This window comes from Eurosta solidaginis, chromosome 1 (genome assembly GCF_040869045.1).
Source record: "Eurosta solidaginis isolate ZX-2024a chromosome 1, ASM4086904v1, whole genome shotgun sequence".
In the NCBI taxonomy this organism is placed as follows: domain Eukaryota; kingdom Metazoa; phylum Arthropoda; class Insecta; order Diptera; family Tephritidae; genus Eurosta; species Eurosta solidaginis.
Window position 1 is genome coordinate 360,482,713 of NC_090319.1, and position 14,243 is coordinate 360,496,955.

The window sequence follows — 14,243 nt, forward strand, 5'->3', positions numbered from 1 at the left end:
TTGAATCAGCACTACTCTCGCTCCCCGAGTCCGACGCATCGCTTAATTCGTATTTGTCGCCCCTGGATTGCGACTCAGTCCTCCTCTTTACATCCTCCTTATTACGTTCAGGTAATGAGTTGTTCATCTTGGTCGTACGACCACCTGCCCGACAAGGCGGGCTCAGCGGTCCAGTATTATATACGGGGAAAGAACCGTCCGCCACAGCAGCGCCCCTTACTGCGGTAAGGCCATAAATACTTCCCGAGATGGCCCAGTATCGGGAAGGCTCCGTTCGAATACAGCCGAATTTATCCCCTGGCTGCAAATCGTCCAATAGGCACGGTCCGCATAACACCCTGGATTAGGGGTTGGCAGTTCTTGGTCACCGACATCCCGCCGCCCTCCTATGAGGCGAAACGGCGTAGATGTCAGTCCTAAACAGCTCCGCCTCATAGTCGGGCGCTATGGAGTTCGGCTAAGCCCTCACACCAACGACAAGGTGCCTACCCTAGTGAGGGTAAATAATGCTAAATTTTGATTGTTTTTTTTTTTATTAAATAATGCTCATTAAAATATTTTGCACATTTTAAAATTTTACTTGATATTACATTATAGAGAGTTGGGCAGTTCACAAGAGTCTGGTATTCATTGTAAAGCTTTATGCTGCTTCCATGGTTTCCAATAAAATATTTGATTGAAACAATGGCAGGCCTTGTGAAATGCCTAAGTACTTATATTAAAATATTTAACTGACTTAAGAAACAAATGAATTATTAAGAAGCTTTTAAATCTTTTACATTTTCTTCTTCGAAAATTTAAATAAAGAACTATTACATAATTATAATAACTAATTTTTGAATTATATTAACATATTGTTACGGTCTTAAGATATTTACATTACATTACAAGTAAGACGCAAATATGCTATGTAGCCACTACCCATTAATAGTATATTCTTATATTAAAAAAAAAATCAGCTGATGAGATGAGTCAACCATATAATTGAACCATGCCTGTCACAAACTTTACAGAGTTAGGTTAGGTTGAACTGGCCGGTCCATGAGGACCTTATATAGACTGAATGAGTCCGTAGTGTTACCAGAAGTTTATTTTAACGACCAAACTGAAAAACCCTATAAAAAACCAGGACCTATGTTATAATGTAACTCCGTCCTCTTGGCAAATACTAGAAGCTTTCTAGGTCTAACAGCTGTTTCACTTCTAATTGCTGAAGTCTTAGCTTGACAAGCGCAGGGCACGAGCACAAAACGTGTTCGTTCGTTTCCTCCTCCAATCCGCACTTCCTACATTTGCTATCACTGTCCAAGCCTAATTTAAAAGCTTGTGATGCCAGAAGGTAGTGTCCAGTTAGAATACCCGACATGAGTCTACAGTCCTAAGGTTGTAAGACCTACACACAATCTTCGACACTATACAGCCCCGCGCTTGGACTCAAGTCTTTCCCTCTGTAACAATGCTAGTGAAACGCAAGTTTTTGAATTCCTTTGACGTTGCTTAAGCGTTCTGTTGCGTTGACTGTGGGCTACGAACATAGAAATGAAGACGTGCGTGTTTAAGTCAGCTGCTGACGCAATGTACGCCCCAAAACGACGCGAAGCGCAATATCTATATGGCAGGAAATGAAAAATTCCATTAAAAACCGGCAGGAAATGCGTAAAGAAAATTTCGTTTGTCAAGTAGTATTCATCTCTCAAGAAAACTCATACGCTTTCTGCTACCTTTTATATATGTGAGCTTCGTTATTTTTTTAGCAGCAACCCTGTAAGAACACAGTCGGGTAAATACCAGTGTATTATCTTTAGCTTAACAGAATTTTTAATTCGAATATGTTAATTTTAACAAATTTTTTTCTAATGCATTGATGAATCTGACTTTCGTGTCATGAAGGAAAGTGACGCCGCGTCATAGAGAACAGAGAGATAAAGGAAATGTCAAAATTACTTGGCTGCTATTTTTTCACAAAAGAAGTATGTAAAAATTTTTCTTGAACGTTTGCTTATGCTTTGATATGGATACAGCGCTTCAACTAATTGCCTTACAAAGAAAATATCCGGATAAATGGAGTTATCCTTTATGTTTTAATTTACGAAATTTCCATGGTTATGAAACAGTTGCGAGTTCGAGTGAATTGTTTTTTTGAAAACTAGATTAAGTGCATTCCAATCGACAGTGACCCAGATCCCGATAACATGAAAATGCAACAACAAATTGATACAAATAAATATCAGGCTGTCAAATTTTTATCGGGCTCTGCATCACTGCCGACTAGAAAGAACGCACTCGTTTACATTAAAAATCGTTTTTTTTTTGTTTTTTGAAATATCATTTATCACAAAAATACTTTTCGATTTTTGTTTAATGTAACTCGATTATTAAGGGCCAATTAATAGTGACTTATAACCATAAAACTATAACCAGATAAAAGACCTGCTCGAACCTACCTTATGGAAATCAATGTAATCGATTAATGGTGCCATACCATAACGCTAAAGCCATAACCATATCATAGCCAACCAATTGGTTTTAAGTTTCTCGCCATATCCATAACCTAACAATATTTGAGTTGGTGTATTTAATAACTTTTTGCAGATTTTAATCATTGTTTTGGATACGTTATGACTAAGAGACTTATTTTTTGTGGAATATGTTTCTAATTTTTTGCGTTTTCTTCATTTTTATGAAATTTTCACGATTTTTAGGTTAAGACAGCATTAATCGATCACATTGGATATGGTATGGTTTCGATTATGGCGTTAGGGTTAAGGAAGTTTAATTGGCCCTTTACTTGCAAAACGTATTATACAGGATTAGTAGACAACCGATACCAATGGTTCTACCACCCTAATGTTGGTTGTAAACCATTGAAATAAATACAAAATAAAAATACGTTGCGTAAATGTTACGCAACTGACTGAAAATATAAATATGCTATGTTATGTTATGTTCCTAAGGATGTAAACCAGAGTTTTCTTTTCTTTCTGTATGCACCACCAATCATCTTATCATGATTTATCTATAAACCTTATCATCCGAATATATTATATAAGGCTGTTGATTATTTGACTGCGGCGACGCCTGTTGTTGTGTGCCGCCAAAATACGACATACGCGACATAGTCGAGTAGGAATTTTGCGCATTTTGTGATGGTTGCGCGCGTTGCGACAAATTCTGCGTAGATTGATGTATAGACGGTGTTTTATGAGGCAAAGTGGCATAATTTTGTGTAGCATATGGAGGAACAGCGTAGAGAGCGGTGGGTGCACCCTTGAAGCTCATCGGCACACTACCTGGTCCCATAGGCATTGGCGGTATACCAAACATTGCTGGGGCATTGTGATATTCAACATTGCTCATGCGCAGCCGAACCATGCAAATTATAATAATCAGTATAGCGATAAAAGCAACAACACCACCAACAATACCAATAATAAGTGTATCATCATTACTCATAATGGGCGCCTTCATTAGAGGTGCCTTCGTTTTAATTTTCATTGGGGGCGGTTGTGTAGGCTCTAAACTCCATATGATCATTGGTTCTTCAGTGGTGCTGATGCTTGTGGGACGTGTTACCAAACGTGATGATGATTTCAACATATTTTGTGAAGTACTGCGCGCTGTTGTGGAGGTCATGCGTCGTGGATCGCATGTCAACTCATCATCGCCAACTTCGATTAGTTTCTTACCTGCCACAAATGCTGGGGAGTGACACTCAACATCGGTCATATGTGAATTGGGCAACCAACGGCGAAGCGCTCGGGCATTACAATCACAATGTATGGGATTTGTAGCGAGTCCTTTGAGTTGCAAACTCGAACGACGGTCCTCTAGTGCGCTAAGAAACTGTGGTAGTAAAACACTAACTTTTGAACCTGTAATGTCTAGCGTGAGATGTGATGAGCGTGGCACTGGGAAGAGAAGCGCAGGTGGTAGTGCAGTGAGTGAGGTGTTCTGTAGTTTAATAGTTAGATCGCTACTTTTCAAACCAGCTAAAGTGCCAGAGGATATCGTACGCAAACGCTCACCGCGTATGCCAATCGTTTGGAGTCGCGGATGTTTAGCAGGTTGAATTTGTTCGGTACCAATGCTGGCATCTTTTAGCTCCAAGTCTATTTCCTTCAATCCCGCTAATAGCTCAAGTATGCCTTGTGCATCGAGATAGCCTAACAAAGGTAGATCGTATGCTTCGAGCTTTTCCAGATTTGGCATATGTTTGAAGGCATTCTTTTCAATGCGAGTCGCCTGTTGCAGGCTATTCAAACGTAGAATACGCAACATTTCTAAATGTTCGAAATCACCTTGCGAGATGATCTCGAAACTGTTATTTGAAAGATCCAAGTTGTATAGTGACTGCAAATTCGGCCAAGCGTCTGCGAGTTCGGCCACCGCCTCCAATTGATTATGCGATAGATCAAGCGTTTCAAGCAATGTTGTGCGCTGGAAGACTCCCGCATCTATTGCTTTCAAATTATTGTGCGAAAGATTGAGATATTGCAAGAACGGCGTCTCGAGTGGTGCAAGGTGTGTTATGCCCGTACCAGCCAAATTAAGGGAGCGCACAGTTTTTGGTTCGTTGAGAATATTTCGTACAGCACCTTCACTAAGCGGATTATATGACAGATCGAGATCTTTGATATTCACCATTATGCTGTCATCTGCGGGTATGGCGCGTATTTTGTTCCGGCTCAAATTTACCGATGATACGAAGAAGTATTGACGTTGTAACGCATTCAATGGCGCATACACGAACTTGTTTTTAGCTAAATTTATATTTTCCAACATTTGCAATTTAGATCGTTCAAAAATAGAATCCGAAAGTTCGGTCAGTTGATTTCCCTCAAGGTTGAGCATTTCAAGGCGCACCAAGCCTTCAAACGTACGCTCACCTATACGATCTAAGCTATTGTGAGACAAATCGACTATTTGCAGTTGGGTCGTATTATGGAAAGCCATCTCGCTAAGCATGTCTAGTTGATTATGAGCTACCAACAGCACACGTAGCCGCGGTAAACGCGCGAAGTCCAACTCTTCAATCGATTTGAGTTGGTTGTGTGAGAGATCAACATACTCAAGATATTGTAGTGTTGAAATGAGCTCGGCAGGAAAAAAACTGAACTTATTGTTGGCAGCTTTAATTTCACGCAAACGTGGATGTATGTGGAATGAAGAGGGAAATAGATAGCTGAGATGATTTTGTGAAATATCGAGCTCTTCCAAACCAGTGCCAGTGTTGAAAAATTCACCTTTGAATGCAGACAATTGATTGCCACGCAAATTGAGTCGCTTCAACTTCATCACGTTGACGAATGCGCTCGGTCGTATGGAGGTTATCTGATTGTCGGACAAATCGATTGAGCTAATATTCCATAGATCGACAAATGAGCCATCGTTAATTTCTTGTAAATTATTATTATTTAAATAAATATGCTTTAGATCCTGCAATGTAGCGAAGAGATCGCCAGACATTTGCTTCAGAGCGCATTTACTCAAATCAATAACTTGCAGACGTGTCAGTGGACGTATAAGCGCTGCGGGCAGTGGCGCTAAATGATGATTACCGCTCAAATTGAGATACTGTAAATTCTCCAGTCCTTGAAAAATATTGCGCGGCAGATCGGCGAGATTGTTACCGCTCAAATCAAGACTACGTAGTTCGGTTAGAGCAAGTGGCATCGTACCGAGACTGGTAATGCGATTTTGTGAAAGCTTTAGCTCACTGAGTGATTGATCTAAGCCTAGAAAGATGTCAGCACTGATAACGGCAAGCGAATTACCCGAGAGATCGAGTTTATGCAGATTGGCAAAAGTCTGGAAGCTACCAGTAGGCAATTCACGTATAACATTGCGGGATAGAGTTAGAGTGGTTATATCTTCCGCCTGAATGGAGCCCAAAATCTCGGTCGATAGTGCAGCAACACGATTAAAATCCAAATTCAATGTGGTTAAGCTTGGTAGACGACCCAGTGCGCTGCCGGGTAGGAGTAAGATGTTGTTGTCGCGTATGATGAGAGTTTGTAAATTATTTAAACCCTCCAAAGCATCGTCCTCGATCTGAAAAATTGACAGTATTTAACTTTAACAACCGCAACTAAATCTGCGCGAAAAAACTTACCGTACGCAGGGAGTTCAAACTCAAATCAAGATATTTTAGTGCTGCCAAATCGCGGAATGTGCCTGGTGGTATTGTGGTTATGCCATTGCGACTCAAATCCAACAACTCTAACATCTTAATAACCTGTGTGTGCGTATAATCTAAACGCTGTGTGTTCGCGGAAGAAAAATAAGTCAAGAAATTCAAGATTATTCAAGCTCAGTCGTCCTTGGAATAAAAAAAAATGGGGCTAACATCTTATGAAGATCATCCCTCCAAGTATCCACTTTGTTTAGCAACGCCTTGCTTAGATTTTTAACTGTCCTATTGTCACATGTTTGGTAACATAAACCAATAAAGTTTTAGGCCTACGTGACGTGTCCCTTGCTGCTGCTGTTACTAGGGACGCTATCTATATTTTTGATAAATCCAAGGCTTGAGGGCCTATTAGATATTGTATGCTGTAGACGTTATCTTCATGTCTAAATAGCAAGAGAAAGTTATAGGAAACCTGTCAGCCTGGAAGTAATTCTCTTTAAAAGCCTGGCTCGGTTGTCATTGTTCTTTTTTGTTTTGTTTTCAACCAGTTGAATCGGTAATGTTAAAAAAGCGGCAAAACTACACCTCTTTGACTAGAGCTTACCCGTTTGGAGAAGCGTCATTTCTTCTTTGTTACAACTGATACTACATAGCTAGAAATACCCAGAAGACCAGTCCTCCTCGAATAGACTTTTCCAACGCCGGGAAGGGGGCTGCGCTGGACCGAAATCATGAACAGGGATAGGCCCTAGCTCCAAAGCTGAGCTACGTTGAGTTTGGAGCGAGGATTGAAGAGGGGGAGGAGGGGGGAATTGCTGTTCGGCATTGCCCGGCTCTTAAGACCGTGGTATGCAATTCGCAGGGGGTGTAAGCTCGAACGACAGTGTAAGTGGGACATTCTGTAGGAGATAGATATACAACTCGAAGAAGATTTGCTTTCAGTGGGCATATGACCCGAACAGAATAAGCCGGATAAAGGTTTAAGATATAGATGTTTATTTTCCGACAAACGCAGCAGAAGTCTTCTCTTAGTTCGTAGTTGGGTTCGGTACTTGGAATGCGGGACTATTTTGCTTCATGGAAGTTTTCCAAATGTGGACGTGTCACTCCGGTGCGGAAGAGAGTTACAGTGGTAACGTGTTTTGCTCTAAATCCTTGCAACTAAATCTGTCCTTAGTATGTAAACTAACAATGAATAGCTTGACACCTATACCTGTAGGAAATTCTACGATCAGAACTCTACAGGGTAGAAAGGTTGTGAATTGCACACACATAATTATAGGTCTGTTTATCGAACCCAAATTAAGTTCAGAGCAGTTCAAAGCAGAGAAGTGTGGATCAGCTGTTAAAAATAAATGGAGAAGTTCAATTTCGAGAACGCCCATCCCTGTCCTGTGCTACAACAGCTTGCTCTATTTGTCTTTGACATCCGCTCTACTCTGCTCTACTCTGCTCTACTCTGCTCTGCTCTTCACTTATATTGGGTTCGTTAAACTGACCTATTAAACGATTTTTATCACAGGAAAGGCTATTTTTCGAGGAAAAAATAACATCCTTTGCACGCAACTCACCTGCAACATATTCGACGACAAATTTAAGGATTTTAAATTTCCGATTGCCGATAACGAGACAATTGGGAACTGCGTTATAAAGTTTTCAGACAGATCTAGCTTTTGCAATGTGGGCACATTTTCGAAGACGTCACTATTCAAATTGGTTATACGATTTCCGGCCAATTTGATTTCACGTATAGCGCGTAAACCTTGAAACGCCATACCCTCAACCGTTTTGATTTCGTTGTGGCGTAGATCGATGATTTCTAGCAGAGGTTGTGCAATGAATGCTTCGTAATGTAGTATTGCTGCAATTGTTGTTTATATTTTTGGCATATTGATGATGCATGTGGTGTGGTGGTCAAGACAGGAAATAGCGAAAAGTAAATATGTAAATGATAAAAAACAAAGAAAAATTAGAACAAAGTACATAAGTATGGACATACTACTTAATTGCTACTTAAAATGTAGATTTTTATGACATAGTACCAAAAAAAAACATTGGATATGGTAATATTTATGTACAGTTATATGGATATTTGAAAGCACAATGACCTCTTATCACAAAATGTTTTCACAAGCTATTTTCGCCTAAGAGGTCAATTTTGACACAAAAATATCAAGGAATAACACTACATACATATGTGGGAAAATCGTTCCAATATACATTTGTACTGTCGAAAAAAAATTAAAAAAAAATTTTTAAGTTAAACGGTTTTATTGTAAACAATACTTACATGAAGTAATAATAATACTAAAAGCTAGAAAATAATTAGGTAGGTCCTAGGTACTAGTCATCACACTTCTTATCAATCTAGGGCATTGATCAGACAATTAAATAAAAGCGTTGGGCGCGTGAAATTTCTAAAAATGTGAGGCGTAACCTGATTAAGGTTCAGTTGGTCTTACTTATGACTATCAATAGAATACGCGTCCAACGTTTTTATTTAATTGTCTGATCAACGCCCTAGATTGATGGGGAGTGTGATGACTAGTACCTAGGGCCTACCTAATTATTTTATAGCTTTTGGTATTATTATTACCTTATGTAAGTATTGTTTTCAATAAAACCATTTAACTTAAAAGTTTTTTTAATTATTTTATATATTTTTTGTACAATGATATGATATGGATCTGTTTTTTTTTTTTAGAATATGATGCAAGTTAGAATTTGCTAGGAGCAATGACTAAAAAAAAATTACTCTATAAAAATCGACCCGCCCTAATGTTAATATACAAAGCAAACATGACTTCGGTCATACTAGTTTGAACTTACTGATGTGATTGTTACGCAACGAAAAGTGCCTCAAAGCGTCAGGCCCGTTAAGTGAGTTAGATGGTACAGTGGACAAACAATTGCGATCCATATAGAATTCCTGTAAATAATTATTAAGAGTTATTGATAGTAATGCATATATATCTCATTTTACTAAATTCTACAAATGTGTGAAAATTAAATACTTTGCGCGATTTACCTTCGAGGACATTTAGTTTTTCCTACAAATTGGCGGTCTCCTACATTTTTTATGCCGAAAATGCAGAAATACACTTAGAATTCTTGCCAAAACACTTCCGAGGGCCGACCCCGCTTGGAAAAAATATTATATTTTGGCGAATTTTAGCATCACTAAGCTGTTAGTAAATAAAGGCACAACAACAATAAAGCAAGCTGCCACTCTCATGTACATGAATACATGAATTTAATCCATTTACACACTTACATAAAAGGTGACGAAGAATAACACACGCGCACACATGTTGTCATCAGCCGAAGTTAGTTGCTCACACATACACATGCATATATGTAGCTCAATTACCAAGCAGGTGATACAGAAGTTCTAGAAGGCGAAACATCTGACTTTAGTTAAAATATGCGAACGAAGCAACGGATAGTATAAAGGCAGCGCAAGGTGAGTAATCAGTAATCGGTTTGATTTAAACACGCAATTAGTTGTGAAGTATAAGTGTTATTGTGAAGTACTCTCAAAGTAGTCTAATAAAGACCATTTTGCATTCCTGAATTTTTGAGTTATTTATTCGACAATTTAGCGATTCCAACGTTTGCAGAAGGTTTCAAATAAGCGGAATTTCCCAGAATTCGTTACAATATTAAACTATGGGTCATATTAATTGAACAGTTTTTAAAATTTGATCTAGACCAATAATATTCGGTATTTCGGTCAGATTGATCGAGGCCTAAGCAAATGTTGAAAAAGTTAGCAGAAGAGCTGAGATCATTTTGTATCATTAAGGATAATATCGAAATTTCTTTCGCGATCAATTTGGGTCTAGTTCAAGATGATTTTAGAACTACATCAGGATAATTTCAAACTGTTTCGTGAACATTTGGGGGCACTGAATCATTTCGGATCATTTAAAAATAATTTCGATACTGTCTTTGGATTATTTCGGCTTTGTTTTCGGGAGTATCTTCGCTATAGCTTCGGACTTCGGTATTAATCCGAGAGATCGGTTAAAATCATAGTCGGAGTGGAAAAGCCCATGCAATGAGACATGGTCTGAAGTCATTTCAACATTGCGATGATGCTTGCAGATCTGTATAGCGATAAGAAGGAAGAAATAATAGAGTAGCGTCCCTGTGACTGACAGCACCATTGTAGAAACAGATCAGAAACAGATTCGGCATTTTTAAAGCAATAAGTGGATAATTCAAACAGTTTACGAAGGTTGACGTGCGGATATTTTTGTGCTTCATTCGGTTTTCCCCCAACTGGTTCAATAAGGAACTATAAATCGATATTGGTGCATAGCTTTTATCACAGGGCTGCTTTTGGATTTTCAACGATGGTTCAAGTACCAGAATTAAATTGAACAACGGCTTACAGAAAAGATACATGAAGTACTCAACAGAGTGTGGGTCTTTCTCCTCTGCTTTGACCCGTTACTGTTGATGCCATGGTAATCCTTGTCACCGTAAAATTTCTGCATACAATGACGGGGTTTGACAAGGGTACCTGGGTGTCTTTACCCGGTGGTCTGCATTGTGCGTACTCTCTGTCAACCCTAGCAAAAGGGATTCCAGGGGACTCCTTTTCAAGGGTGGTGCATGAGCTAAGTGATATGGTGACTAGCATGATCCTCTTTGGGAAGCTCTGGTTTTGTGTACAGCACAAGAACTTTAGTTCATGGTCGAAAAAAATGGAACCGGTGCAGGGAGTGTCGATTGGTGCACTAAACAGACATGAGGTATCAACTGTCGACATCATACCTACTCGTACATGCACACATAAGTCTTCAACAACAACGCAGCACATGCAGTCAATTCATTCGTCATGTTAAGACGGATAAATCAAGCGAGAATGCATTTGAAAAACGGTACTTAAAATTGCATCTGCATACTCCATAGTTGGCTTAAATCAACAGTTTTTTTGTAAATCATGTGCTTGGAATTTATAATGGATAAGTATGGTACAGTACGGTAGCAATTAACGTATTTTATATGTGTGGTATGATTGTGATGCAACCACATGTAGGCATGTTTGTATGTATTTGTTATTATTTTTGCGAATTGTACTGTTAGATTTGTTTATATGTTATCTTAATATATGTGTATATATATTTCTGTACGTGTGTTTGTGACCAAACTCCCCCTAACCGACTGGACCGATTTTGATGAAACTGTGGGTTCAAGAGAATTTAAGGATACTTTAGATTAACAATTTGGTCCGGGAAGAAAGGGACCGACCCATTCCAAAAAAATTTAATAACGGTGCTATTCGCCTGAAATTCAATGCAGGAGCTCTCTTTAAAAAATATACAAGTTGGGGAACGGGAGGGAAAGGGGACCGGAAGGGGGCCAGAGGCCGACCTTTTCTAAATAAAATAGAATATGGTGCGATTTTCTTGAAATTTAATATAGTACTCACGTTACTGGCTCATTATTTGCGAAACTTTTCTTTCCGAGAAGTGGACCAATCAAATTTATGGTGCGATTTACTGGAAATTCGGTACAGGGGTAACTCTTTGACAAAGATAGTATTTGAGAAATTTTTCATTGCGGGAAGTGGACCAGGGCTCGACCTATTCTTAAAAATCCTATTTAAGGGGAGATTCGTTTGAAATTTAGTACAGGGACTTCACCTCGACAAGCTTAATATTTCGAACCCATTCTTTTCGGAAAGTGGGCGGTATGGTGCGATTTCTTTGAAACTTATTACTTGAGCAGCTTTTCGAATAGGTTAATCTCATACATAAAAGCGAATACATGATCTGTTCGTAATTTTATAACGCAAGATCGGAAGAACCAAATATGTGTGGTTGAGAAGAAGAGCGAGAGGAAAATGGAGAGCTACACAAAAAGCCAAAGGCTGAAAAAGAGAAACTGGAAAATAAGAGATGAGAGTAGGAATTAGAGATGGAGAGAAAGAGAAAGGTGAGAGCATGAAACATATATAGAGGAGGACGGAGAGGAAAGAAAGTGGGAGTAGGAAATGGGGAATGTGCTAGGGGAAGATAGAAAGGAGATGAACCTTAATTAGCTACAGAGATGAAGAAAAATAGAATGAGGTTGAGGGAGAAGAAATAAGTGGGAGTAAAAGAGATAAAACCGGGGAAAGTGATAGAATGAAGATAGGCGGACAGATATGAAGAGACAAAATTATTTTATTAGCAGACAGAGAAACCGGGAAAGTGAAAGGCCGAAGATAGGGGGACACAATTTTGTTATTAGCAGGAGTGGGCCTAGGAGTGGAAGTAGGAGTGTAAATCGGAGTATAAGTGGAATTAGGACTGGGAGTGGAAATGGAAGTAGGAGTGGGAGTGGGAGAGGTTGTCGGACCGGAAATGGGTTCGGGATTGGGCGGAAGATAAGTAGAACAGTAGTGGCAGTGGGATCGGCTGCTTGAGTGGGATTGGGCGGAAGATAAGTAGAATAAGGGGTGGACATATATAAAAAGAAAAATTAGAGATAAAGTAGAAGAGAAAAGGATGAGGGTGAAGAGGTGAATGGGGGCTCTTTTTCGAAATGTAGGCACACCAACTTTCGGAGTCTGCCTTGTATTCTACTGCTCTACTCTACTACATATTTATGCGTTTAATTAAAGTTCACCTACCTTTAAATTCGTACAACCTTTGAGCAATCCCTCTTCGATAGATTTGATTTTGTTGCCAGATAAGTCCAGTGTCTTGAGATTTTTCAATGGATGAAATTCGGCTGTGGAAAATATAGGATTTAAGCTATCTCCAAGCAGATTATTCGCTAAACGCAATTCTGTTAGGGATTCCTTGAGGCCAAGAAAGGATTTCTCTGGTATGCGTCGTATTAGATTGTTTGAAAGATCCAGTACCTCAATGGGCAGCTTAAGTGTGCCAAAGCTCTGTTGATTGGAAAGAAAATAAAAAAATATTCAAGTAAGTTAAATATGTAATATTAGTACTATAAAAATCCTATAGAAATTGTTTTCTGAGTGTTATAGCTGAGAGTCGAGTGCTTCCCCAAAGAACGTCTGGTACTCTGACAACTTCCATTAAAAATAATGTCTAGTATAGATAAAAAAAAAACACAAGATGCGATATTTCTCCGAGGGGATTTGCATATATATTGTCAACAATTTAGATTGATTTGTAGGCTATATTGCTTAGGAGGATAGAGCCGTGTGTTGCAGTTCACCTAAGTGCGGAAAGTTCTTGTCGTCGTTCTCCTGGGAACAGCCAGGGAGACTCTTTTGCATGCGATTCAGTAGTACAGGTTACTTATTCTGGAGGACTGGAATGCGACAAACCGGCAGTACCATCTCCACATAGTAAATGTGGTTGAAGCCAGGCGTACCACCTCGACATAGTAAATGCGGTTGAAGCCAGGCGTACGTCTACAAAAATTTGATATATGTCATTCCCCTCAAAGTGGATTTTTCGCTAGGCTTTGGCTCGCCACTCAAAACCATACTTCAAAAAATGAGGCAACCTTTTTTATACTGAGCATTGCAAACGTTTAGAGCCAATGCATCCTTCAGAGGCTTCCTACGTTCATACGAGTCATTCATGGCGATTTCATGGGGAGAGTGCTCACATAAGATCCCACAGACGGAAAACTAAGCCTCGGCGGCTCCAGAAACATGGTTCGAAAAAAAGGAAGCGGCCTGCAAACAGACAACTGGAATAACTTCCACAAATTCTAACACAAAGTTCGGCCATAAACGGTTGGTTTCAAGCATGGGGTGTAAAGTTGGTAAAACGCATGTATGATATGCTCGGCCGAATGTATGCCTGATAATTAGAATCGAATTATTCTTTAAAGTACCCGCTATATCAAGCAAAAAGTCAGCGTATTTTCGTCTTAGCACTCACGTCACTGTTGGTAGCCATAATTTCGAAACAGTAAATTACTTCGTTTATTTGGCAACCAGCAACAGAACTTTCGGCCTAAAAATCTAGTGAAAAAGGCTACAATAAAGTGAGTAGGCAAATAAAAAATAAAGTCCTCTCTCCGCAAAACGAAAGAAAACTTTTACGACGGAGAAGAAGTAAAGATATCCTTTCAACGTTTCGATGATTTGGGTGGGATTTCTCTCAGTCCCGGGTTCCCGGGATAGCAATATGAA

The 14,243-nt window shown here is 39.3% G+C and overlaps 1 protein-coding gene across 7 annotated transcripts in view; it reads right to left on the reverse strand.

Annotated features, from left to right (window-relative positions):
* Positions 1-514: 514 nt before the first annotated feature.
* Positions 515-14,243, reverse strand: part of LOC137238139 (chaoptin) — a 102,380-nt gene continuing 88,651 nt past the window's right edge. For all 7 annotated transcript variants that reach the window (XM_067762789.1, XM_067762786.1, XM_067762788.1 and 4 more), the window contains 5 exons: positions 12,756-13,019; positions 8,960-9,059; positions 7,702-7,991; positions 6,113-6,259; positions 515-6,051 (listed from right to left, as the gene is read on the reverse strand). In XM_067762789.1, coding sequence (XP_067618890.1) covers positions 3,013-6,051; positions 6,113-6,259; positions 7,702-7,991; positions 8,960-9,059; positions 12,756-13,019 — 3,840 coding nt within the window. In that variant the 3' untranslated portion in view covers positions 515-3,012. The remainder of the gene's footprint in view (positions 6,052-6,112; positions 6,260-7,701; positions 7,992-8,959; positions 9,060-12,755; positions 13,020-14,243) is intronic.